The 25319-nt window shown below is 36.4% G+C and overlaps 1 protein-coding gene across 1 annotated transcript in view; it reads right to left on the minus strand.

The window, feature by feature from the left end:
* Positions 1–16450, minus strand: part of LOC103588492 (putative maltase-glucoamylase-like protein FLJ16351) — an 87936-nt gene extending 71486 nt beyond the window's left edge. The window contains exons 1-4 of the mRNA XM_008570174.1: positions 16309–16450; positions 5828–6069; positions 5413–5509; positions 4624–4736 (exon numbers count right to left, since the gene is read on the minus strand). Coding sequence (XP_008568396.1) covers positions 4624–4736; positions 5413–5509; positions 5828–6069; positions 16309–16450 — 594 coding nt within the window. The remainder of the gene's footprint in view (positions 1–4623; positions 4737–5412; positions 5510–5827; positions 6070–16308) is intronic.
* Positions 16451–25319: the final 8869 nt, after the last annotated feature.

Consider the following 25319-nt stretch of genomic DNA (forward strand, 5'->3'; position numbering starts at 1 on the left):
CCATTGGCTGAAATTCAGCTATTGTCACAGAAGTACACTTCGAAGTTAGGTTTTCAATTTGCCCATGTGCTTGTGTACTAAATTAGGTTGCAGTGTGTATCTAAGAGCTCAGGAATGAGAATATGGAGGCTTTCTCAGTCCAAAACTTTTAGTTTGATTTAACAAAAGAGTGATGTAGGTCTATACATACTGATATGGAAAGATCTCCAACACAGAGGTAAATAAAAAACTCAAGTCACACAAAAATAGTCCTACTATACTCCCATTTATACAGAAGAGAAAAATACAAATATATTTGTGTAAATTCATAGTAAATGTTTGGAAGGATGTTTTGAAAACTGTTAAAAGTGGCTGTTTCTTCTAAATGCAGGGGAGTTGGGAATATGCTTCTCCATTATTTGACACTGTGACACAGAGAACAAATTTCCATAGCACATGTGTAATTAAAAATAAACATGTTCAGAAAAATATTCCCTCACCTCATTGTAAACTATTCAGAATATTCACAAATGGTATGTTTGTTTAGAAATATAGATATTCTTCTTAATAATAATAAGTGAAGTTTTTTTTTTTTTAAGTCCCATTATGCTAGAACCTTTATTATAAATCACCTGTGTTATGGCTAAAGAATAAAGAAAAACTAATTAAATAAAAAATGATTACAAAATTAATTAACTGAAATTCTTCATGGCCTTTTTTTCTCAAAGTTAATTCTGTTGTGTTTTTAACATTATAGAAGAAATATAAAACAACTATGGATACTATAATTTTGTGAGGCTTTAAATGTTTTTATTTTTAAAAAGTAGGTTTGTAAATTGTAGCCAGAATAATAAACTTGTAGGTTACAGCAAGGAAATGAAAAACTGATGAAATATACCTTGTCCTTATGCCAACCAATGATAAATTTCACAATATCTGACTTCACAGAATTGGAGAGAAGACTCATAATCACCTGTCACTAGTTAGAAAGATAGGACCAGAAGGACACTGGATAAAGAAAACTTCCAGTAATACCATGATGAGCCATTACTTGTGGAAGTAGAGTAGTTGTCTGGGTCTTCAGAAGTAGAGGCTTAAGAAGACCCCACAGAGAAGGCAGTGTAAAGACATGGCAGATTACCAAGTAGACAAGATGGGTTGTTCTTCATAGTAAACGGAATAATGTCTGTGAAGCATGAATGCTAAGAACATAGTACATCTTGAAAATTTTCAGCAGAGCTGGGGCATAATTTGTAGAAAAGTTGCTGGGAGATGATGCTGAAGACAGGAGATAAGAGCAAATAATCATGGGCCTCCATAAGCCAAGTGTGAAGGTTAATTCTAGGTGTCAACTTGATAAGATTAAGGAATGCTGAGAAACCTGGCAAAGCTATCTTTTTAGGTGTGTCCATGAGCGTGTTTCCAGAAGAGATTAGCATGAGACCCTGAGTGGACTGGGTGGGAAAGACCCGCCCTCAATAGAAGAGGGAACCATCCAATCCACTGGGGGCCTGGAGAGAACAAAAGACAGAGAAAAAGGTGAATCTCTCTCTGTTATGGTCTGTAGCTGGGATGCATTCTTTCCTCCTGTCTATGGACATCAGAGCTCAAGACTCTTCAGCTTTGGGTTCCAGGATTTACACCAAGAACGCCATCAGCTTTCCTGGTTTTGAAGCCTTCAGGCTTGGACTGAGCCATGCTACCAGCATCCAGTTTGGAGATGGCCTATCGTGGGACTTCTCTTCATAATTACATGAGGTAATTGCCCTAATAAATCCCCGCTCATGTATTTATAACATATCCTATTGATTCTATCTCTGTAGAGAACCCTAATACACCAAGCAAATGAATTTGGATGTTTTATCCTTTAGTACTGTGCAGACCAGTATGGGAACCACTGTGGCTATGAGTACTTAAAAGGTGGCTAGCCCCAATTAAGATGTGCTATCAATATAAAATAATACACACCAGATTCCAAAAACTTAGTATGAAAAAATGTAAAATGCCTCATCATTTTTATACTGATTATATACTGAAGCGATAATGTTTTGGATATATTAAGCTAAACAAAATATATTATTATAATGAATTTCACCTGATTTTACCTTTTTTTATACTGATTACTAAAAAGTTTTAAATTACATATATGGCTTGAATTATATTTCTACTTGACAATACTGCTTTAGAAAATGGTTTCATGTTTAACAGAGTAGTGAAAGACAGGACTATCTCCCTGGCAAGAGTGTGAAGGATAAATTGTAGAAAAATCAAATAAGAGGCAGGAAAACCAGTTCCCAATTATTATAGCAGTCCAAGGAGAGAAAATGAAGGTTTTTCCAGAGTGTTGGAGACAAACTAAAGGCATAGATTCAACCCATGGGCTGTAGAGAATGAAGGCAAATTTTAAGTTTCTTGTTTGGATGGTTGGGTTCCTGATGATTCCATTAAATCAGAAGATAATGATAACAGGAAGATCTAATTCAAGTAAGAACTTTAGGAACAGATGAATAATTCTGTATAGAATATGTTGTGATGCCTGTGGGACCCAAAGTATGCATTTTCAATAGACAAAAAGAAACATGTTGGAATTTTGGAAAAAGCTTTGTATTGGAGATGGAGACACATGATTCATCAGTGCATGCATAGCAGGTGATGTCATCAGGATAGATAACATTGCTGCATAGCCATCCTTCCTGAAACGAATGCAGAACTCTGAAGAATATCAACATTTATGGGGTGAGTAAAATACCTGTCAAGAGATTAGGAAAAAGAAGCCAGGGGGACTAGAAGAAAACAAGGAAATACTGTTCCAGAAGTCTAGCAAGTAGAATTCAAAGACAGAATAGTCACCAAGCTGTGGAGGGGCCCAATGAAATAAGAAAAGTGCTCATTGCATAGAATTTATTTGAGCTTATTGGGGAATTTATGTGTATCTTATGTTTTAACTCTCAAAGCAACTTTATGAGGTAGGCGCTATAATTATCCCCATTTTACAGATGAGGAAAATGAGAGACACCAGAAGGTTAAGTAACTTGCCCAAGATCACAGAGCACATGAGGGTGGATATAGAATTCAAACCTAAGCCACCTGGTACACGTACTCTTACTTGAAATTCCAGTGACATAAATGTATGTAACCAGCTCATCGTGTCCCCTGAAATAGCAGACAAGCTCAGAGAAGTTTATATTATCAACAATACTATGCTAAGATGAAAGAAAACTATTTTTTTTAAGCTACCAACTTTGAATCAGTTCTTCAGGGAAGTAAAATGTTGTTCAGGGGACCAGGTAAATCAGATTAATGTTTGCTTGATTTTTGTCTCACTCTTGCTAGCTATTCTAAAGGCTTTTAAGGTCAAAAGGGCAGAGGTTCTGGGTGGGCTGGGACTTCCAATCGCCCATCCCCCGTGGGTGAGGAGCAGGAAGGACTGAGACAGAAAGCAGAAAGAGACAAGAGGATGTCTATCATTTCAACTTTATATAGCCCTCTCTGCAACCCCCTCACATTCCCACTCTCAATTGCATCTTTTCTAAACCCCACATAGAAGCCTCTGTAGACTTTGGGCAGGTGAAGCAATGCACTTGTCGTAGAATGCCCGGAAGCCACAAAATTTGGTGTAGCTTGTTTCCAGCTCAGCCCCATAACCTCCATCAGTCATTTTGTGGTCTCTGAGAGAACTGAGGAATCTACTGGTGGGAAGGGTCCTTTTTCTTTTCCCATGATTATCATAGCAAAGGCTTTTGCCATTAAGCTTTTAATTACTCACTGGTCAGATTCAGTGACTATCATAACCAAAGGCATTCTATTATATACTATTTAAACAGCTCTGCTAAGGAACTCCCCTAGCCCAAAATGTATCTTGTCCTTTCCCATCCACCTAATATAAAGCCTGTAATTACTTTGTTAGACAGTTATTCATTTGAGTTGCCAAGTATCTTATTTTGAACTGCAAACATCCCTGTAAATTTTGCTACTTGACTAATTCACCCTAAAGAGAAAAGATCATTTGAGGAAAGATGGTTTGGTAGGGGATGAGCAATAGATTAGAAGCATATGTTGGGTACTATCTGAATACAGAATGCCTGGTAGATATAGGGGAGGGGACAGACATGAAGATACCTATGGAAAAATCTAGAGGATGGGCAGAGAAAGAGATGAGCACAGAGAATAAATCAAGGTCACTACTGCATTTTTCATGAGTTGTTTCCTATCAAGCAGTTTTCCTTCAAACATTGACCCCTCAAAACTCAGTTCTGATAGGCCTCACTGAACCAAGTGGCTGAGAGTTGAATACTTTTGGGAGAATTGTCAAGAGCCACAGAACATGACAGACCAGAAGCAAAGGAACTAAGATATTTGGCTTTGAATAGAGGGAAAAAATCTTCAATCTAGAGGTCTAGGATATTTTGGAAAGGTGTAATTTTATTTCAGGGAAATTCTGGTTAAATTATTCCACCAGGCTTTAAACCCCTGATTTAATAAAATTACCATCAAGCCAGGAGCCTTTGCAAAAATGTAGATACCATCAACCGTGTGATTAGAAAGATGAAGAATGGGTAATCCATAGATATGCTAATTGATTCTTTCCCCTCCAAGCCAGGGCAGTGGAAACATGAGCATTAATTACGTTAGTGTTCTCCTCACCTCTGTGTACTGCTGGACAACATTTTCAGGAGTGGGGCCAAGAAATATGTAGAAGTCAAGTATTCCTCCAATGGTCCGGAATGTTAAAGAAGGATATGGACTGAGAATGACTTCTGAGGGAACAAAGCAAAGAACAGAATTAACACAAAATAAGTGGCAAAGATCACTATTTTAATACTTCTATTTATGCTAGCTAGGCTGCTTTTCTAATTATATTAGGTACTACTCATAGCTATAACAACCTTTCAGTGTCTGCCATGATTTTCCAACTCTGTGTGTTCACTTTACTTTTGTAAAGAGTTCATCGAGTCAGTTATATATTGTACTTATAATACACACACAAGATGCAGAGAGAGTTAGTTAGCTTAAACCCCAAGCACACAATTAAGAAAAGCCACTGCGGAGGCAACACATTTCGAGTATGACTAGAAATTTTAATGCGGAAAGGGGGCCTTGGCAGCATTTACATTGCTGAGATGATATGGCAGATTCAGGGACACTTAATTAGCATGAAATTTCTAACACTGCTTGTTCAAATGCCTTCTGATTTCTCAAGTTCTGTGTCTTCAGTATTATGTTTTCTTAGTAGTATTTTGCAATCTATTAGAATACCTGCATATGTCTCACTAAAAATAATTTTTCCATTTTGAAACAAAATATTAAATTATACACAATCTCTCACTCTATTTAGTTCTAATTAATAAGCATTTTTTTAAAAGGGGAAAAAGCAAAATTAGCATTTAAATTGTGCACTTGCTTATTTATAATTTAACCAGACAATCACATTACCTTGGGCATTGGAATTCAGAAGAAGAACACCATGAGCATTAAAATCATTCTCTATGCACATATAAAAAGGATGAACTCCATAGAGATTGCTAAATGCCTACAACAGCAAGAAGAAATATTATGTTTTGCTGATTTATTATTATTTTATTATCTTATCTCAATGAAACCTAGTAGCAATTAATGACATGTCAAAAAAAATGTGTTATTGTATTGTGAGGATAAAAAGCAAATTGGTGAAAACCTGAGTGGACGTAAAATTTTGCACTTGCCTTTATGACTGAATATTAACCAATATGATTTCTGAAAGTAAATTTATAGAATTTTATAGAAAAAGAAATTTGTTCTTATTATTTACGGTCTCCTTTTCTTTCAATAAACACATTTCTATTATTAAAAATCTTTATTCACACATTACCATTGGCGATTGATCTCTTGAAAACATTCCGTACGTAACATAATTCATGTCGTGCTTAAAGGATGTATGTTCATGTTCACCAAATCCATAGATTGAAGAGGATGGGACAGTGGTCATGATTTGTATGAACTGGTTGGAAAAAATCAGGCTTCCGAGAGATGTGTCCCACCTGTGCCAAACACGAAGCAGAAAGACAATGACTGGGGGGGCTCCTGATAAGGAATTCTTTTCTTCTTTAAATTCTGGTTAAAAAAAATATCCTTTAAAGTTAGCTTAAAAAGAGGACAAGAGAATGAAAATAGGATGTGAGAGAATCTGAGGGAATGGTACAAAATTCTTGTTTATTGATTAACTACTAAGTGCTGGCCCCTGAACTGCTTATAATTTCTATGGTACCGTATTTTATTTAATCCTCATGATAGCCCTTTGGGAGGGCATTATTATTCCCTTTTATGAAGGAAGAAACCGTGACTCAGAAAGAGTAAAGTTACATAAGTTTCCTAAAATTACACAAATAATAGTGCCAGGATTCAGTCAGTTTTGCCTGCTCAGATTTTATCTGTTGAGACAGAAGTAGGTCTTTCTTGAAATAAAAGTAGTCCGTATTCAAATAAAGCTTGGGAAATGTTGGGTTACCCAAACCTAGCTAGATTTCATTCCTCTAGGGTTTTTTTAGAGTTTTTAATAAGGAACAATGCATAATGAATATCCAAGAAGTGGTTATCATGTGTGACATTTTTCAAAGGTAATTGATTATAGAAATCTTTTGTCCTGGAATGCCTGTTTACATTGCGGAAGCCAGTGTTAAATCATTTCAGGGAAAGAGAGAGAGCAGTGGTGGGGTTGGTGACAGTACAGCAGTCACGGTGGTGACAGGCCCCTATGGAGCTTCCTGACCCACAACCTCAGCACAACCTCTACTGTGGCCCAATGCCTGGCCCTAGGCCACAGCAGAGGCAGGTGGTCCTAAGTTCACCACTAGAGGAGAGTTTCTCACACATTTGAGACCACTGCTAAGTAATGGCACTTAGTATGTTCAGTTTGGTGGAAATCATTACTCTTTTCATCTCTCTCTGTCTCTCTGTCTCTGTGTCTGTCTGTCTGCCTGTCTCTTTCTCTGTCTCTCTCTTTCTCATTCAAGGACCATTTTCCAAGTGCCAAGCACTGTCCTGAGCACTGTAGAAATACACAGAGGAATAAGAAGAAGGAACAATGGGTAATTGCAACACAGTGGGATATGGGAGATATACAAGTAAATCTTGACACAAGAGCACAACAGGGGGACATATCACACATGGCCTGAGAAGGTGAAATCTCATAGGAAACTATTATGAGCAGTTAGGGTACTGTACATGAAGAGTAACAGTATGCTTCTATTCTGTTTCCCATAGGAGGAACCTTTTGTTATCTTTTTCTTGTGTTTTTAGTTGAATAGAGGTTTTTCAGGCCCTAGCAAACAACAACAAAAGAAACTCATTTAACTTTTCAAGTCATCAGAAGCCTCTGAACAAGATATCTCTTTCATTTTTTTCTCTCATGAGTATTGAAGCCTCTATGTATAAATTCCTGATAGTTCATTAAAAATTTCACTTAGCCACAAAGACCTGAAATAAAGGCCACAATGCTACCAGAGTGCTTTCTAATTAATCAATAATATCAATAGCAATCATTTGCCTCAAAGTTTGCATAAAAATATTAATTAGAGAAAAATGTGCTCTTATTTTGACTATTGAGCATATGTCTCAAAGATTGTATGAGAATATTAACAGTACTCGTGAAATTACTTTGAGTTTGAGTTCTACAGAAATCATTCAGAAAGTGTACAAAAGGGTTATATTCAAAATATGAAAAATTAGCTTAGCACATGCTGACCAATCAGATCCATGTGGGCCATAGCTGTTAGCAGGAAAACGAAGGCCCCCAGAGGTGACAGGTATTGCCCCTCTGCTTTAGGGAGATCTAAGGAGTAGCAGGGCTGGGGGACAACAGAAAGCATGACGGACACAAGAGTAGCTCAGGGTAGCAGCTACTGACCATTATGGAAGTATATCAACATTTTAACTGCAGCTATGACCATACTGGTCCCTATCTCTAAGGAACAGTTGCCACACCTCTGAGGAGTTATTTTCTAGCTCAATTTGCCTATAAACCTTAAAGACAATGAAAACTGAAGACAAACAATGAAAGGGAAAGAAAGGAACAAAAGACATTTAAATCACCATAGGAAAAATAATTAAATAAGAGTAAGACAGTACCTCTCAATAACAAACCTAAATGTAAATGGGCTAAATTTCCCACTCAAAAGACACAGACTGACTGATTGGATTAAAAAAAGAGACTCACCTGACCTGTAAAGATGCCCACAGACTAATAGTGAAGGGATGGAAAAAGATATACAATGCAAATGGAAACCCAAAACAAGCAGGAATAGCTATTCTTATATCAAATAAGATAGACTTTAAACCAAAAACCATGTTTTAAAAAGGCCATTATATAATGATAAAGGGATCTATTCAGCAAGAAGACATAAAAATCATAAACATGTATGTATCCAATACTGCAGCACCCAGATATATAAAGCAAACACTATTAGTTAGACCTAACAAAAAAAGTTAGACCCCAATACAGTAATAGTTGGGGACCTGAAAACATCTCTCTCAGCATTAGACAGACCATCTAGGCAACAAATTAACAGAGAAACACAGGACTTAATCTACACTTTAGACCAATCGGACTTGGCAGATATCTACCAAACATTTTATCCATCTACTACAGAATATACATTCTTCTCATCAGCATGCAGAACATTCTCCAGGATAAACCATATATTAGATCACAAATCAAGTCTCAACAAATTTTAAAAAATTGAAATTGTTTCAAGTATCTTTTCAGACCACAATGGATTAAAACTGGAAATCAATAACAAACAAAACTCTGGAAACTATACAAACACATAGAAATGAAACAACATGCTCCTGAGTGACCCATGGGTCCAACAAAAGATAAAATGGAAAATCAAAAACTTTCTTGAGACTAATGAAAATAAAGACACATCATACCAAAACCTGTGGGATACAGCAAAAGCAGTGCTAAGAGGAAAGTTTATTGCAATAAATGCTTACATCAGAAGAATAGAAAGTTTTCAAATAAACAACCTAATGTTACACTTCAAAGAACTAGAAAAACAAGATCAAACCCCAAAATTAGTAGACAGAAAGAAATCATTAAGTCACAACAGAACTAAATAACATAGGGACTAAATGATATAAAAAATGATACAAACAATCAGTGAAATGAAAAGTTGTTTTTTTGGAAGATAAACAAAATAGACAAACGATTAGCATGGCTAAGTAAAAAAAGAAAAGAGAAGACCCAAACAACAAAAATCAGAAATGAAAAAGGAGACATTAAAACTGATACCACAGAAATACAATCATTAGAGACTATTACAAACATCTATACACCAACAAATTTGAAAACCTGGAGGAAATAGAAAAATTTCTCACTACATACAAAATTACCAAGACTGAATCAAGAAGAAATAGAAAACCTGAACATACCAATAACAAGCAATGAGATTGAAGCATGAATCAACAGTCTCCCAACAAAGAAAAGCCCAGGACCAGATGGCTTTACTGCAGAACTCTACCAAAACTTTAAAGAGGAATTAATACCAATTCTTTTCAAACTATTCCAAAAAATTGAAACAGAAGCCATTCTCCCAAACTCATCCTATGAGGCTAGCATCACCCTGATACCATCTTATAAACATGAGAATACTAATTATCCTGATTTGATCTCCACATACTGTTTACATGTATTGATATTCGAGTCTGTACCCCATAAATATGTATATATCAATTATCTCTCGATGAAAAAATAATAAAAATAACTTTAGCTCTCAGAAAGTGTCATTTAGGGAAAAAACCTTTTGCTTTGACTTTTCTATGTAAAGAATGATACCAGTTAAGCTTTAGTAGTATACTATCAACAATCCTTCAAAAAGCAGTCTATGCTACTATTTACAGAAGAACCTGGTTTTCTTGGAATTATCTAAAATGTTATTTATTTGTATAAGGTAAGCAGAACCAAACTACGTGTCTCGTTAGTTTGAGCAACAAACCTGAAATGCAATCTGTTATATACATTTTATTAAGTGCACACTTCTGGCCTCCTTTTAACAGAAAAGGAATCTAATCATTACCCATAAAATTCACATTAGTTGTGAAACAGCTGAGTTGCCATAAGTTTGTGACGTGTTGTGGGTTTTTATCGCCAGCTCACTGGAACTGGAGTAATTGCTAGGAGGCAAAAGCTGTGTCACTTCTCTCTCTCCTGCTTCTTGTTATAACTTCCAGTGTTCTCAAAGGGTTAGCACTGTTACAGAGTCCACGTCTCCTGAGATTTTCATAAGCCATATTAACAAATACTCTTTTCTAGTTCTCATTCTGCTTCATGAATACTGATTGTACATAAAGAAAAAAAAAAGGCAAAGGGAAGGAAAAAACTTCTTAAATAAATGACCAAATTTCATTGTTTGTTTTGAAATTGCTTATATTTAACATTAAAAATTAAGACTTTATCAGTCCACCAGCTAGACTGTAATTAGTCAAAAAAAAGAAAAAGAAAAGAAAAATAGTATTATGTTAACAATACTGAGTTTTAAAATGATGTTCAAATAAAGCATTCCCATTGTTCAAGTGAGCACAAAATAATTTACATGCAATTAAAATAATACCAGATAAAAAATAAAATAATACCTTATTACTTTTCTCAATGTATTTTATAAATGAAATAAAACTGAATAGATCAGATAAAAATCAAAGGTTATGAAAAGTGAAATAAAACTGCCTTAGTATTTTTTTTATTGTTTTTAAAAACGATAACTCTCAGCCATCTGCAATTAGGCCAGTTTCGCCACCAGAAGCCCCTGGGCTCCTGAGCCAGTGGGGGTGGGGTGGAGGGTGTAGACCACAGCCCTGCACCCCGCCCTGCTGTGGGCGGCCAGGCCAATAAAGGAGCCGGGCCACGCCCGAGCCCCTCCTTCTGCCCCTCCCCCTCTCCTCCCCTCACCCCCTCACCACTCCATAACATCATCTTAGAATGTAAAAAAATAAAAGAAAAAAACTATCACTAAATAAATAATAAAAACTCTCTATAATGCATTCATTATAAGAAATTTTGGTATATTCCAAATAGCCAAGAAAATGGTAAATGTTCAATAACAATGAGTAAATATCAGTGAACACTTATCCATTACTGTGTAAGTACATTTTAGGGGCAAAGAAATAACAAGACACAATTGGACTGAATGAGAGAAATAGTTTCTTTACCTACACTGAATACAGAAAGTGTCTCAAAAAGGAGAGTGTGACAAATTCCATCAAATGTGCTGATTAATTAATTAAGATGAAAACTGAGAATTGAGCATGGGTTAGAGCAACATGTACATATTTATTAATTCTTTATATTTAATCTCTCTTTGCAGCTAACCAGAGGTGCACATGCTACGGCTTGTGTAATCAAATATTATTTTTTTAGAAGTGGGGGGAAAAAAGATTGGTGTAGTCAAGATATATCTTTTGTATATATTAATAGATAATTAAATTCTAATCACATGTGTTCTAACAATTATTATATGAGCTATTTAATGACAAGAATTATAAAACCATTTTATATTTTCTCTTTTTTACTCCTGTTCTACTAGTCTTTTTATAACCAAAAGATATCAGAATATATTCTTCTTCTGTGCCTTTCTTATGTAGTTCCCTTAAACAAACAAACAAAAAAAACCTCAATGCAACCAACTCCTCCCTGACCTCTTATCTAATTCTTCCTGTTAGAATTAAAATCTTGTACATTCTTCACTCCTCCATTAGGCTTTTGTTTTCATTCTCTTAGTTGTCCTAATTCACCTTTGGAGAACAGGTAGTATGTCCTTTATTCCTCCTCATTCCCAATAACAAACAAGTGAATATTGAGAAAATACAATTTTCTTTATATACTTGAAAAAACACAAGGTGCAACAAAATTTATTGAGTATCTATTATAGAAAAGGTATTATACAGAATAATAATAAATGCAATCTGTCTCATGGGACCGGGGAGAGGAGCTATTGAATGTACATACAGTGAATTGCAGCACACACAGGACCACTGGATGGCTGGGCAAACGTGACTCTGCAGGCTCCCACTCATTCAGTCAGAGGATGTCCCGACAACCCTCACACCCCACCCCACCCTTTCTCAATAACCAGAGCTGCTGGCAGCTGGGATGTTTTCCTAAAAGGATAAAAGTAATCGGACAATACAATACAAGGGAACTGCTTTCTGAATAGAAAGTGAGCAAATCTGAATTCTAGCCTCATTTCTATTATGAATTGAATCAGACAAGTTTCTTCAGGTTTCTGGGACTTGTTTCTATAAAATGGCTGAACAGGATAGACCTTGATTGCTCTTTTTAGCCCTTTCAATCTCAGTATATAGGACCCTTTGGCATAGGTTGCTAAGCAATTTCAAAAGAATGTGCTTCAACTTAGATCAGCTACCGAGTCGACTGTTTCTGTGCCTGGTACTCTGACCCGACTTCTCTGTTCTGATGGACGAACTTCTTGTGTTCCTGAGATTAACTCCTCCAGCAATGCACTTGACTCCAGCCTTTCTTCCCTCTGTTTCTTACACTGTCTTTCATTTCATCATATAACACACATTTTAATTTTTCTCATATTAAGACTAAAACCACTCATCTTCCTTCTCTTGAGCTCATTTCACTCCATTTCACTCCATTTCTCTCTTCCTTAAAATCAAATTGCCCCAAAGAGTTGTTGACCCTCAATCTTTCTAATTCCTCTCCCCACCCTTTCTTGAAGATACCATTCTCTAGCCTTAACCTCCCTAAAACTCTTCTGGAACTGCTCTTGTCAAGATGAACAATGAACCACATGTTGCTCTAACCCATGTTCAATTCTCAGTCTTCATCTAGCTTAATTAATCAGCACATCTGATGGACTTTATCACGCCCTCCTTTCTGAGACAATTTCTATATTATCTTCAGTTTAGGTAAAGAAACTCTATAGTTCTCTCATTTCAGTCCAATTGTGTCTTGCTATTTCTTTGCATCCCTAAAATGTACTTACAGAGTAATGGATAAGTGTTCACTGATATTTACTCATTGTTGTTGAGCATTTACCATTTGCTTGGCTATGTGGAATATGCACAAATGAACCAGTCATTAATTCTGCCATAAAGGAGATTAAGATCCAGTGGGATAAATGTGACAGTAAGGCGAATAAATATGATGCGAGATATAAAAGAGAAGATTTCAATGAAAAGTACAGATTTGGTTCTCCTGAAGTTCAGGAGAAAAAGAGATTACTTTCATGTATGGCAATCAGGCAAACTTTATGAAGAAGGTAGATTAAACTTGGGAAAAACTTGGATATGCAGGGTTAGGAGAGAAAGACATTCAAGAAATGGAAGAAAGGGGAAATAGTTTGGATAAATATGGAAAGGAAGAAAAGTAGAGGGCAGGTCCCAGAAACAGCAAGTTAGTAACCCAGTTTTGGCTAGAAGCAGAGTTTACAAAGAACACCAGGAAATGTGGGGGGCGGGGGGTGTGGAGGTGTGAATTAAGTTTTAACACTGTAAGGCTGAAAGACTAGCAGGACAATAAAGTGTAGTTGTCCAGCAGGAAGCTGAAAGTGCTCAGTTGGAACAAGTCAGTCTTAAAATGGAGATCCAGAAATCTGCAAAGTAGAGGTGGCCCGAAAAACCACGTCATTATAAAGGGAGAAAGTGCAGAGAGAAAAGATGAAGAGCAAAGGTGAAATTATTGAAGATTGTTTTTATATGTGGTTTTCTCAATATATCTTAGTATGAAAATTTCAGTACATTCAAGTTCAGTTAGTCAGCAAATAATTATTGGGCACCAATTATTCTGTTTTGGGGTTGCTGAAGTGAAACAAAGATGTAGTTCCTGCCATTACAGATCATTTGTTCTAATAAGAGATAATAAACACATAAAACAACCAAACACATAAGAAAATTTCAAGTACTGATAAAAAGATAAAATATGTACCTGTGATACGCAGAGAAAGAGAGCAGCTTTTTAACTATCTAATAAAATAACAACTACCATTTATGGAGAACAGTTTTGCCCGTATTATTTCATTGAAGCTTCAGTAAAAACTCAATTTTACAGAAAAAGAAGGTAGGCTTAGAGAATTTTAATTACTTCCCCAGGTTCACACAGCAACGCAAGGGGCAAAGCAGGGATTTGGACTCAGGTTCATCTGACCCAAAGTCTATACTCTTGACTATGGTAAAATTCTTTTCCTTCAATGTTTACTTTATCCCTGAAAAGGTTGTACTACCACTTCCACATTCTGTAAGGCATGTGCTTTAAGTTTGTTTTGCTTTCATGATGATGAGCTTGTTACCCACTGCATTCTCTTTAACCCTGCCCACTGTGACCAAGAATGTGTAGCTGAAAGCTTGATGTTCAAGGTTACTGTATCTGTTTTTTACTGCGATGTATCATACCAACCCAAAACTTGGTAAATTAGAATATCACCACTGCATTACTCCTCACAGTTATCTGGGCAGTTCTTCTGCTGGTCTTGCCTAGGATTATTCATGTGGCTACAGTCAGCTGATGATTGGGCTGGGACTGGTCAATCTGGGACCTCAGCTAAGATGGCTGGAAAAGGTGGGATAACTGGGCTTCTCTTTTCACGTGACCTTCCTTCCCAGGCTTCTGCACATAGTACAGAAGTGCTCCAAAAGCATAAGAGTTGAGTCTGTAAGTCCTTTTGAGGCTGGGGCTCAAAAATCATGCTACATAATCTCTTCTGTGACATTCTATTCTAGCAAGTTATAGAGCCAGCCCAGAGTCCAGGGATAATAAATTAGATTCTACCTCTCGATGGGATGAGCTAAAAAGGATTTGTGACCGTTTTTGATTCACTATAGATTACCCTGTGGCTATAAGTATTTACATTCCTCCCACATGTAAATAGTTGCCCCCTCCTAAGATCTTCAAAAGGCTCAACCCACTATAGTATCTAACTCAACATCCACAATCTCATAATCATAATAGGCTTCTCGGGTACATTTACCTTGATTCAAAGGCAAATTATCTGCCCCCACACTCCCAACATATAATGGTTTAACAAGGATAGGGCAATTGCAATAATCACTCTCAATCAAAAAGGGAAAGAATAGAAGGCACATAGCAATATCTGATCCGTAACAATTCTAAAATCCATCTAGGAACATGTTGTCAGGGTCCCCTTCTCTGGAGGTAGGAAATGTTTCTAGATTAGGGTCCAGTTTTACCCCTTAAGTGGTGATCCCTAATCCATTGTTCTGCAGCTCTTGCCCCCCCCCCCCCCCCCCCCCCCCCCCCCCCCCCCCCCCGGCTTCATCCTTTGAGAGGTTCTTACTTCATAATTTTTAAAAAATGTCCCATGTTTATAGCTGACTAGCTTTCTAATCCTACCTGTTGGCCATAGAAAGTGAGGTCTCAGAGGTATCTTTCATATTGAACAGTCTCTGGCTCTTCTAGCCCAAGCTGATCTAATGCCCTTAAAACTGTTTTGGGTTTTCTATAAATATGAGTAAGGCCCACTTCATGCCCCAAAGGCCATACATATAATTCTTTTTGAGACAGATTCCTCTTTATCGTGAGCCTAGCACTGGGAAAAAAAAATGCTTTAAGATTTTTAAAAAGCCCTTTTGTCTAGTTTGGAAGTTCTATCAGACATCATGTTAAATCTTTCATGGCTTCAACAAAGGCTTTTATAGTCACAGTCTTGTTGATGTTTACTGAAGGCAATTTCTTTCTTTGAGGATATTTTGCTGGCTGGAGAAACTGAGGATGAGAAACAGTTTTGTACTCTAAACCAGCCAGCCCAGGGTCTTCTATATATTTTCTAAACTTTGCTTAAAAACTGTGCTGTTCCTTGTTTAGTTTATTTCTGTCTTCCTATAACATTATACACAGTTAAAAGAGGTCAATATTTCAGTGTTCTACATAGAAACTTCCTTTGCCAGATACGCAAGCTTATTAGGTGTATTTCCTAGCATTCAAATTATTATAGGCAATAGTATAAAACATGAGTAGCCACCTTCCCAGTTTCTATTAACTGTTTATTCACCATTCCACCAGCCTGGGTCACAAAGCCAATGATAAATGATTTATATTTTTGTTACCCGTGATATCTCATTTCTAAGGAGTGCAACTGTAACAGACATTCTGTATTAGTTATTCATTTCTGCATATTGAACCACTCCAAAACATGATGGCTTAAAAATTATGATTTCTTATTATTCTGTGGGTTGACTGGGCAATGATTCTGGTGTTAAAATTAATCCAGGTGTAAACTGGGATTGGTGCACCTTATAGTGAGAAAAGAACCAGCTGTGATCTTAGCTGTGGTTGCATGGTATAAAACAGCTTCATGCATAAGTCTGAAAACTCACCCGGCATGCCTGGAACACGAATTGGCTGTGCCTCTCTTTCTGTGTAGACTTTCATCTCAGGCTTCTTCACATGATCAGAAAAGTAGTCCAAGAAGTAAGAGAGGAAACTGCAAGGCATCTTGAGGCCAGATCTTGGAATCATGTGTCATTTCCCTTGCATTTTATTGGTTAAAGTATTACACACAACCAGCCCAGAGTCAAGGGGTGAAAAATAGACTCCACCTCTTGATGAGAGGAGCTGTAAAGTGTTTGTGGCCATTTTTAGTTTGTCACAGTTAGAAACTCAGTGTAGCTCCATGGAATAAAGATGGCTAAGTGGGCTGTATAAAATTGAAGATTGTGGCACTAACTATTAGACCCAGAAGCTAATCATCTGAGTTATTGAATAAAGGTAGCTTTACTTTCTCTATAGGTATAAGCATATTGTAATTCAAGGCCATATATTGAAAGGAATTGTATGACCTTAATTATGTAAATATACTTAGAAATCCAAAGCAAAATTTGACATTACATTCTTTTGCATAATAATGACATGCCCTAAGTTAATTTAAATAATCAATATTGCTCTGGACTATTAAGTATGTGTTTTGATTACCCACAATGCTCTAGAATATCACTGATTAATAGTAATAACAGTGAAAATAATAACAGCCAATTTTCATTGAACATGTACCATGTACCACATAATTAAATCAGAATTTTGAAAGGCAACACAGAATTTTAACAGAATAGAAACTAGTCTTACAATTCAATCATCCAGAACACACAATTTAACTAGACGATAAATAAAAAAGTTTTTATATTGTCCACAAATTTTTAAGTTAAGAAACATAGTTCTAATATTCAAAGTTTGCTAATTCCATAGACTTCCAAAATTTCTCTAGGCATGTGTTGTCTCTAAGGACAAACTAAGAGCATGTTGGTATGAATAGCACTCACAATACTGTTTTTGTCTCCTTTCTTATTACTCTGAATTGAAGAAATGCATTATTTAGGAATTCAACATCATAGTCGAAGTGAGCAGCCGCAATTAAGGGAGTATCAATATTGAGTGGAACTTCAAATCGTTTATTAGCTGGATCATAAATCTAAAACAGATTAGAAGAGTAAAAATTGTATTAATTTTTAAAAAAATGATCTAGTTCTAATGTTACCAATAAGTGAAATGGGAAGTTTGCAGTTACCTCCAGAATGAGGTATTATGAGGTACTTAATCAAATGATGTTATGACATTTAGTCTTCCTTTATGCAACACTGTATTCATGAAAAATACAGACCGTCAGTTACACCTACCTTAAATCGGAACCGATTCTTAGTATGAAATTCTATATCCATTGCAATTGGGGAAATATCATTTCCAAACAGAGATATATTGTCACGTTTGCTTAATATTAACCTGTAAGATAAATCAATTTTATTACCCTGGATAAAACGTATTTATTTTTACAAAAGAGTGAAATTTTCCTTAGGTAAAAAAAATGTTGATATGATAAACAGGAACATAAGCAGTTTATTCTAACATGGAAAACAAAATTAAGGGAGAAAATGTCTTACTAAGAACAGAAACATTGAGGGGTAGGTGTTAAATATTAAAATGGTAACAAAAAAAATCAACTAATTTCCTTCCCAGTACATCTCTAATAGAAAAAGCTGCAACAATAAGAAAAAAATTTGTCATCTACTCTGACTTAATTGACTATGATGTAACCTTCTTTGTAGTAGAATGAAATAGTGAACCAGGGGTTTTCCTCTAACTATGTGCAGTCGGCAGCCAATGACTTCTAAACACTAGTCCTAGAAGTAATCAATGGGCAGTCATGGTGATCACTGAAGCTCCAGGCACAGCCCCTCTCCTTCCAGTTCTTCTTCCTCACCCTCTACAACCGTGTGTGACACTACCACACGCATCCCAGCCAGCTGCTAGGACCTCCAATTCAACACCACCGTCTCTCCCTCACTCCAGCCAAGCCTTTCAAAGTCATGTTCAGGGAGGGCAGCCCACTTCCTCAGGTAAATTCTTGGTTGGGTTCACCTTTTTTGGTCTAGTGAGGGAAAGCATCTCCTTCATTGTTTTGCCCTGGAACATTCTTTGAAAAGACCTGATTTACAAAGATTCCACTCAGATTTGGGTGCTATCTAAATTCAGTAAGCAAAATGACTTGAAGGTCAAATTGAGACATAATGAAATCTCCCAAGCACAGGGTCCAGTGCAGGGCTAAGTTTACATTACAAATAATCCACAGGCAGCCCAGATGCTGAAGACACTGACATTTGGAGTCTTGGTGAATTGCCCAGAGTCCTTCTGCTTCTCAGGCAATTCTGTTCCCTATAACTTCTATTCCTAATCAGAATTTAATTTGGTTACAATTAAATTTATCTGATTTTTGTTTATTTTATTCTGTTTTGTGGTTCACTGCTCTTACTCATCCTGAGCGCTTTTATTTTATTTTCAGATTTTAATCAGTATTCAAAACATTTCTGCTAAAATCTGTAAAATCTTAAACTAACAGTATGTTTTAAATAACAATAAAATAGGCCAGCCCGTGGCTCACTCGGGAGAGTGTGGTGCTGATAACACCAAGGCCACGGGTTCGGATCCTATATAGGGATGGCTGGTTTGCTCACTGGCTGAGCGTGGTGCTGACAACACCAAGCCAAGGGTTGAGATCCCCTTACCAGTCATCTTTTTAAAATAAATAAATAAATAAATAACAGAATAAAATAGTATATAATGTAAGTTTAGCTCAGTTGAGTTCTATTTTTGAGCCCATGAAATAGACTGGTTTCTTCAAAGCAGAGCACTTTCAAGGTCCAGAAGCAATAAAAACAAAATGGAATAATATTTTTTTTCTCTTCTTTCAATTTGGAATTCATTGTATTTCTGAGACTACGCTGTTCCACCCTATTAAAATCAGCCCCTCTCTGCCCAGATCTTACCCTTCTGTTTCCTGCTACTGTTATCTAGAGCCTTTTTTCTTTTGTCTTTGTCTTTAAAGAGCATGATCCTCGAAATCTTTACTCCTAAGCATCATCATTAAATTTTATATTACTGCCTGTTAAGAAATGTAGCTGGAAAACAGATTTTGACAGAGTTTTCAAGCCCTGATCATGCAATGTAAAGAAGAAATAGCTCATTCCAAACAGAAAAAGAGGGAAAGTCAGCTTTTTAACTCTGCTCAGCTCCAACTGAGTAAATGCCACAATTTACACATTCCACACATTTCCCAGAAAAATATCCAATACTTCAATATCAAGAAATGAATCTCCAAAAATCAACACATCAACATTTTTAAGTGATATTTGACCCATTAAATCTGGCTTTTCTCTTGAGAATCTTGATTAAAGGAAAATGACTATCCATTTTTCTGTCAGAAAAGTTAAGCGTATCGTTTGTATTTTTGTACTTATTAATTAAAGTAAGTACTCTGATCACTTTAAAGTATGATTTCAGGTGTTATCATGAAATAGTTGCTGTTAAGAGCAATTTTTTATTCTAAGATTTGGTGTCATTTCACTGAAAATTGAGTACTGTTTTATGCTTCACCGAAGACATGCAACAAAAATTTTAAAAAGCTGCTTTTTAAATTTTACGTGATAGCGTAAAAGAAAAGTTTTACCTTAGCCCAACTTGTTTGTAATGAATCATCCCTCTGTACAAAATAATGAATGTTTATTATTATTTATATTTATTATTCTAGCTGTTTGGCAGGGCCCACACAACTGATTGAGGAACAAGAAAGAAAATTATAGCCTCCTCTTCAATGCACAAATTGTAACAGTGATTTATAAGTAAAAATGCCTAGGAAGCAAGAAGCCGTGTATTTTAGGTTTTTTCATTCACTGTGAAGGCTCAGAGTTGTCAGTATATAGCAAATCAAAATAGATCATAATTTCTGAGTTGACATGTGTACCAAATAAACCCATGAGGCTGGCTCACAAATTTTATGTAGTAGAAGCGCTTGTTAAAAGTTCTAGGAAATATATACCTCCATCCTAGAGCTGTCTTTTCAGGTTGATTTTTTGTGGTGTAACCATATGGACCATCTGCTAGATAAAAGCACGAGGGAACGTAGGCAATGGCTGAAGGACACCAGAAACAGCCTTTAGCTTCACAGCTTTTTTGAGAGGCTCCTGGTTGAAGATTGCAATCCATGCGTTTCTGAAGGGGAAATTGCTTGGCACAAGCAGCCTCTTGTTTAGAATTATAGAAACAAAATGGAACGTCAGTATCGTCAGCAACACACCAGTGACATCCACGGTTCATACAATCAGCTTCATTTGCCCCTGGTTCCGGATAACAGTCAATTCGTTCAGAGGCAGCTAATATAGAACATGAATCAACTTTTGCAAAACACCAAGGGATGCCTGCGGCTCTAGATGGAGACCAGCAGCAATTCCTGGCCAGACATTTGGCTTCAGAAGCTCCAGGATCAGGGTGACAGTCCTTACGGAGGTGGGCAGCTAGAGATGCTGAGCACAAATTTGAAGTAACCGGCTGGACTAGAACTGAACCAAGAAGTAAAACAGAGCAGGGTAAATGAAAAGATATCTAGAAAACATATCTATAATCAATAGGTTATTGTAGAACTTTGAAAAAAAGTATCTCTCAAAATACTTAGATTGTGAGTAGAATAGTTGGTAGATACTAAACAGTACTATAAACCTGTCACCCCAGGTAAAACAAAGTAAAGCAAATACCTGTCCCTTAAAAATATACTACTGATTTTTTATTTACTCACTCCTAATATTCTCAGCATGCACACACTTTATTGTCCCTTGGTCTTAGATGTCTATTCATTCTCATCTTTTAATTGTTACCAAATAGATTTCATAAAAGTCAATACAATTATTTCTTTTCTGTTTGCTATACCTTCCTTATTCATTTATAGAATGGATACCACTTGTCAGACCTCCAATAATAATGCTACAGAAATGTCTGTGCATGCTTCTTTAAGCTAACAGATGCCAGACCTTCAAAAATAACATCATACTGGGGTATTTTTTCATCCCCTTTCTTCTGTGGCTTCCCATGTTTAAAAGATCTTAAGTTTGTACTGCCAATGCTGATGCTTTCCTCATCTTTGGTATTTGAGATAGTTTCATTGTACTAATGCAATCAATTTCATGGAATATTAATCCCTGTCTCCCGTAAATTGAATAAAACGTTGGAATACAGATGAAATTCACTTCAACTTCCGAATCACAAATTGAACATAGTCATGGTTTAATCAATTTTTAATAGCATCATGAGCAACATTTTGATCTCTTTTTGGTTCTATCATAACTTCTAAAATGTACTTCTGCAAGTAGGGTCCATGCAACACCCACCTTAGAATTATCTTCCAAACTAATTAGCATGCCTTTTTGGGAAATAGGCACTCTTTTATGTACATTGCTGGTGGAAATGCAAAATCACACAATCTTTACTAAGGGGAATTAGACAATATCTACAAAATTATATATGCTTTTGCTCTGACCAGAAATACCATTTCCAGGAATTTATCCCAATGATACATAAAGATCTTCAGTGAAGCACTATTTGTCCTTCAGTAGAGGACTCACTGATTAAATTAAGGAATGGAAAGTTATAAAAAGGAATCAAGAGCCACCTGCCCAACAGGCAGATGGCATGAAGCCTCAGCAGGCACAAGCAGCCCTTGCCACTGCTGCAGACACTGCTGCTGCATGGGTGGTCTGCCACAGCCATGGCCACAGCCACTTCTGCTGCAAAGGTGCCTCGCTGCCACAGCAGCTGCAACCTCTGTGTGCAAGTGGCCCACTGACCACTCAACTATGCTAACACAAGGAGGGTTACCAATACAGCCTGGGGAAACAGATGAACAAGTGCAGACCCATGACCCAGTGGCCCACCCCACAGGGGAAATTACACTGCCACACATGGTATCATACCTGGGGCTGGGAGGTACATGCACAGCCCATGCAACGGCCTTCATACGGGAAGTGACACACGTGGAAGACCCCAAGAATGCAGAAACCAGGATACCCAAATAGAGAAAGGAAGAAAATTCCCAATCATCACCAACCCATTCCCCAACTGGGAAATGCAAATCAAAACCACATTGAAATATCATGTCACGTCTATTAAACTGGCCATTATCAAAAAGACAGAGAATAATAAATGCTGGCAATGATATGGACAAAGGGGAACCCTCCTACACTGTTGGTGGGACTGTATATTAGTGTAGCCATTATGGAAAACAGTATGGAGGTCCCTCAAACAACGAAAGATAGAACTGCCATATGATTCAGCAATCCCACTGCCAGGTATATACCCAAAGGAATGGAAATCATCATGTTGAAGGAATACCTGCACTCCCATGTGTCTTGCAGCTCTATTTACAATAGCCAAGATATGGAACCAACATAAATGTCCATCAATGGGTGACTGGGTAAGGAAAATGTGATATATATACATAAAGGAATACTACTTTGTCATAAAAAAGAATAAAATACTGCCATTCACAGCAACATGGGTGAACTTAGAGAAACTTAAGTGAAAAAAGGCAATCACAGAAAGAGAAATAACTCATGCCCACACTCATAAGCAGGAGCTCAAAAATTAAACAAATAAATTTAAAATTTTAAAAAGAAGGAAAGAAAGATAGAACACTCACAATAATTTGTTGAGCTTTCAAAAGGAGAGAACAGAACTGAGGCCAGCAGAGGTGGGAAAGGGGAAGGGGGAGAGAGGGTTAGCAAGAAATTGGTAAAGAGCCACAAAAAATAACTACACTGTGTAACGTTAAATATACTAATTATCCTGATTTGAGCATCACATATTTCACACAGGTATTGATATTCAGTGTTGTACCCCACATATATGTACAATCAATTATACTTAAATTTTTTTTAAGGAAAGGAATGAGCAAATCTCTGTGTACTATGTGGAGTGATCTCCAGAATATATTATGTAGGAAAAAATGAAGGGCAGAACAATGTTCTTGAATGCTACCTTTCTGTAAGAAAAAAAGGGAATCTAAGTACAAGTATATATTTGTTTTTCTTTATCATTTCAAATAGAAACAATGGAAGAATAAACCAAAAATTAATTTAAATGGTTACATTTTGGGGGATAGAGGGAATTCTTGGAGAAGACAAGGATCACTCTTTAGCTATATCTTGTTATATAGGTTTTATTCTGAAATCCTGTGAATGTTTTTATCTAATTAAAAAAACAAAATTAATTTTTAAAAAAAATATTAAAAATTAATTGCTGTTAACTGAACACGATAGAACAAGATAGAAGAAAATGAACTTATTTATCATGTTATTAGCACACCCATACATAAAAGGAATTACCTCAAGTGACTTAAGCAAATATTTGACTATATATATCAATAGACTGGTATATATTCAGAGGGCAAGCCATGGAGAAATCTTAACATGGATCCAGTGGTCTTATTGTTATTATTAATAATGACATTTTAATTTTGAAACTATTAGTAATATATTGTAGCATAAAGCAGATAAATAATTCCATTAATATTTTTTTAAATAATGTTTTAGCCTAAGAGAAAATGTATACATAAGTATTTAAAATAATTTAAAAGCCTGTAATCTTAACTTGATTGTTAAATATTAGCATGAAATGATAATCATTTTCTTTTATGAACATGCATATGTTCTAGCTCTGTCCTCTGAAAAAAAGTAGACATGATGGCAACCCAGTAGCAATGAGCTCCTCTGCCACCTAGAATGTGGCTTCTAACTACCATTCCTCATTAGAAGGACAAGATTTCTTGGGAAAATAACTGATTCTAGGGCTAAGGTAAGGAATGTATAAGAGGAACCTAGGGTATATTTATATTTAAGAAATGAAAAAAGCACATGCCTTATTGGTGCCAAGTTGAAGTGATTTTTAATGGCATTAGGTGGTACAATTTGAGCATCCAAAAGATAAATGACTGACTTCAATGGATTGACAGACAGATAGATAATGTGTATGTGTATAGTTGCCAAGACAACAATTGAATATTGATTACACTAAAAATTGATAACCAAAGGGAATCACACATTTATTCTCTCCTCCTAAAATAAATTCTATTACAGTATTACCAAGTAGTTGATGAGGTCAAGTTTTTTAGAAGTGGAATTCCAGCTAGTAAATGTATAAGAAGTTACAGAATTAGATCCTGCTATGGTCTGAATAATTGGTTCCCTGAAATTTGCATGCTGAAACCTAATCCCCAATGCAATAGAATTAAGAGGCTGGGCCTTTGGGAGATGACTAAGTCATCATGAAAACTCTACCTTACAAATGGGATTAGTGCCCTTACAAAAGAGGCATGAGGGAGTTTGCTTACTCTTTCCACCATGTGAGGACACATAGAAGGCACCCTCTATGAGGAACAGTCCCTCACCACACACAGTCTACTGGTACCTTGATCTTGGACTTCCCAGCCTCCAGAATTATGAGTCATAAGTTTTTGTTGTTTATAAATTACCCACTCTAAGGTACTTTGTTATAGCAGCCTGAATGAACTAAGACAGATCCCTTTTTGCAACTCCTGAAGAAATCATCTATATGGGTAATGATCATCAATGGGTAATAAAACAATAAGATGAAAGTTGATGGAGAACTTTATAATGGAAGAATCAGGTTGCCAGTAGATGACCCCATTGGTCAATCTTAGCATCACTAAAAGTGGGAAGACAAGAGATACTATGTACCTCCACATGTGATGCAATAGGAAGTTCACAGATCACCTGTGAGTATTCTTGTCAAAAGTTATTGAACACGAACCTCTTCAGTCTCTAGAACAAGTGACCAGTTACAGGAATTAAATGGAACACAGGAAATATTGGAGATAGAAGAACATTTAAATGATGCCACCAATGTGGGGCTTTCTTGAGAATGAATAACCTGTTTTCTCGAACAAATCAATGGCAAGGAAAAAAGGCAGGGTGTGGGGGGAGGCTGTTGTAGAATAAAAGAGATTTAAGAGCTAGACAACCAACTGCAATGAGGAGATCTATGAACTTTAATGGAA

The sequence above is a fragment of the Galeopterus variegatus genome, unplaced genomic scaffold, assembly GCF_000696425.1.
Source record: "Galeopterus variegatus unplaced genomic scaffold, G_variegatus-3.0.2 Scaffold577, whole genome shotgun sequence".
In the NCBI taxonomy this organism is placed as follows: domain Eukaryota; kingdom Metazoa; phylum Chordata; class Mammalia; order Dermoptera; family Cynocephalidae; genus Galeopterus; species Galeopterus variegatus.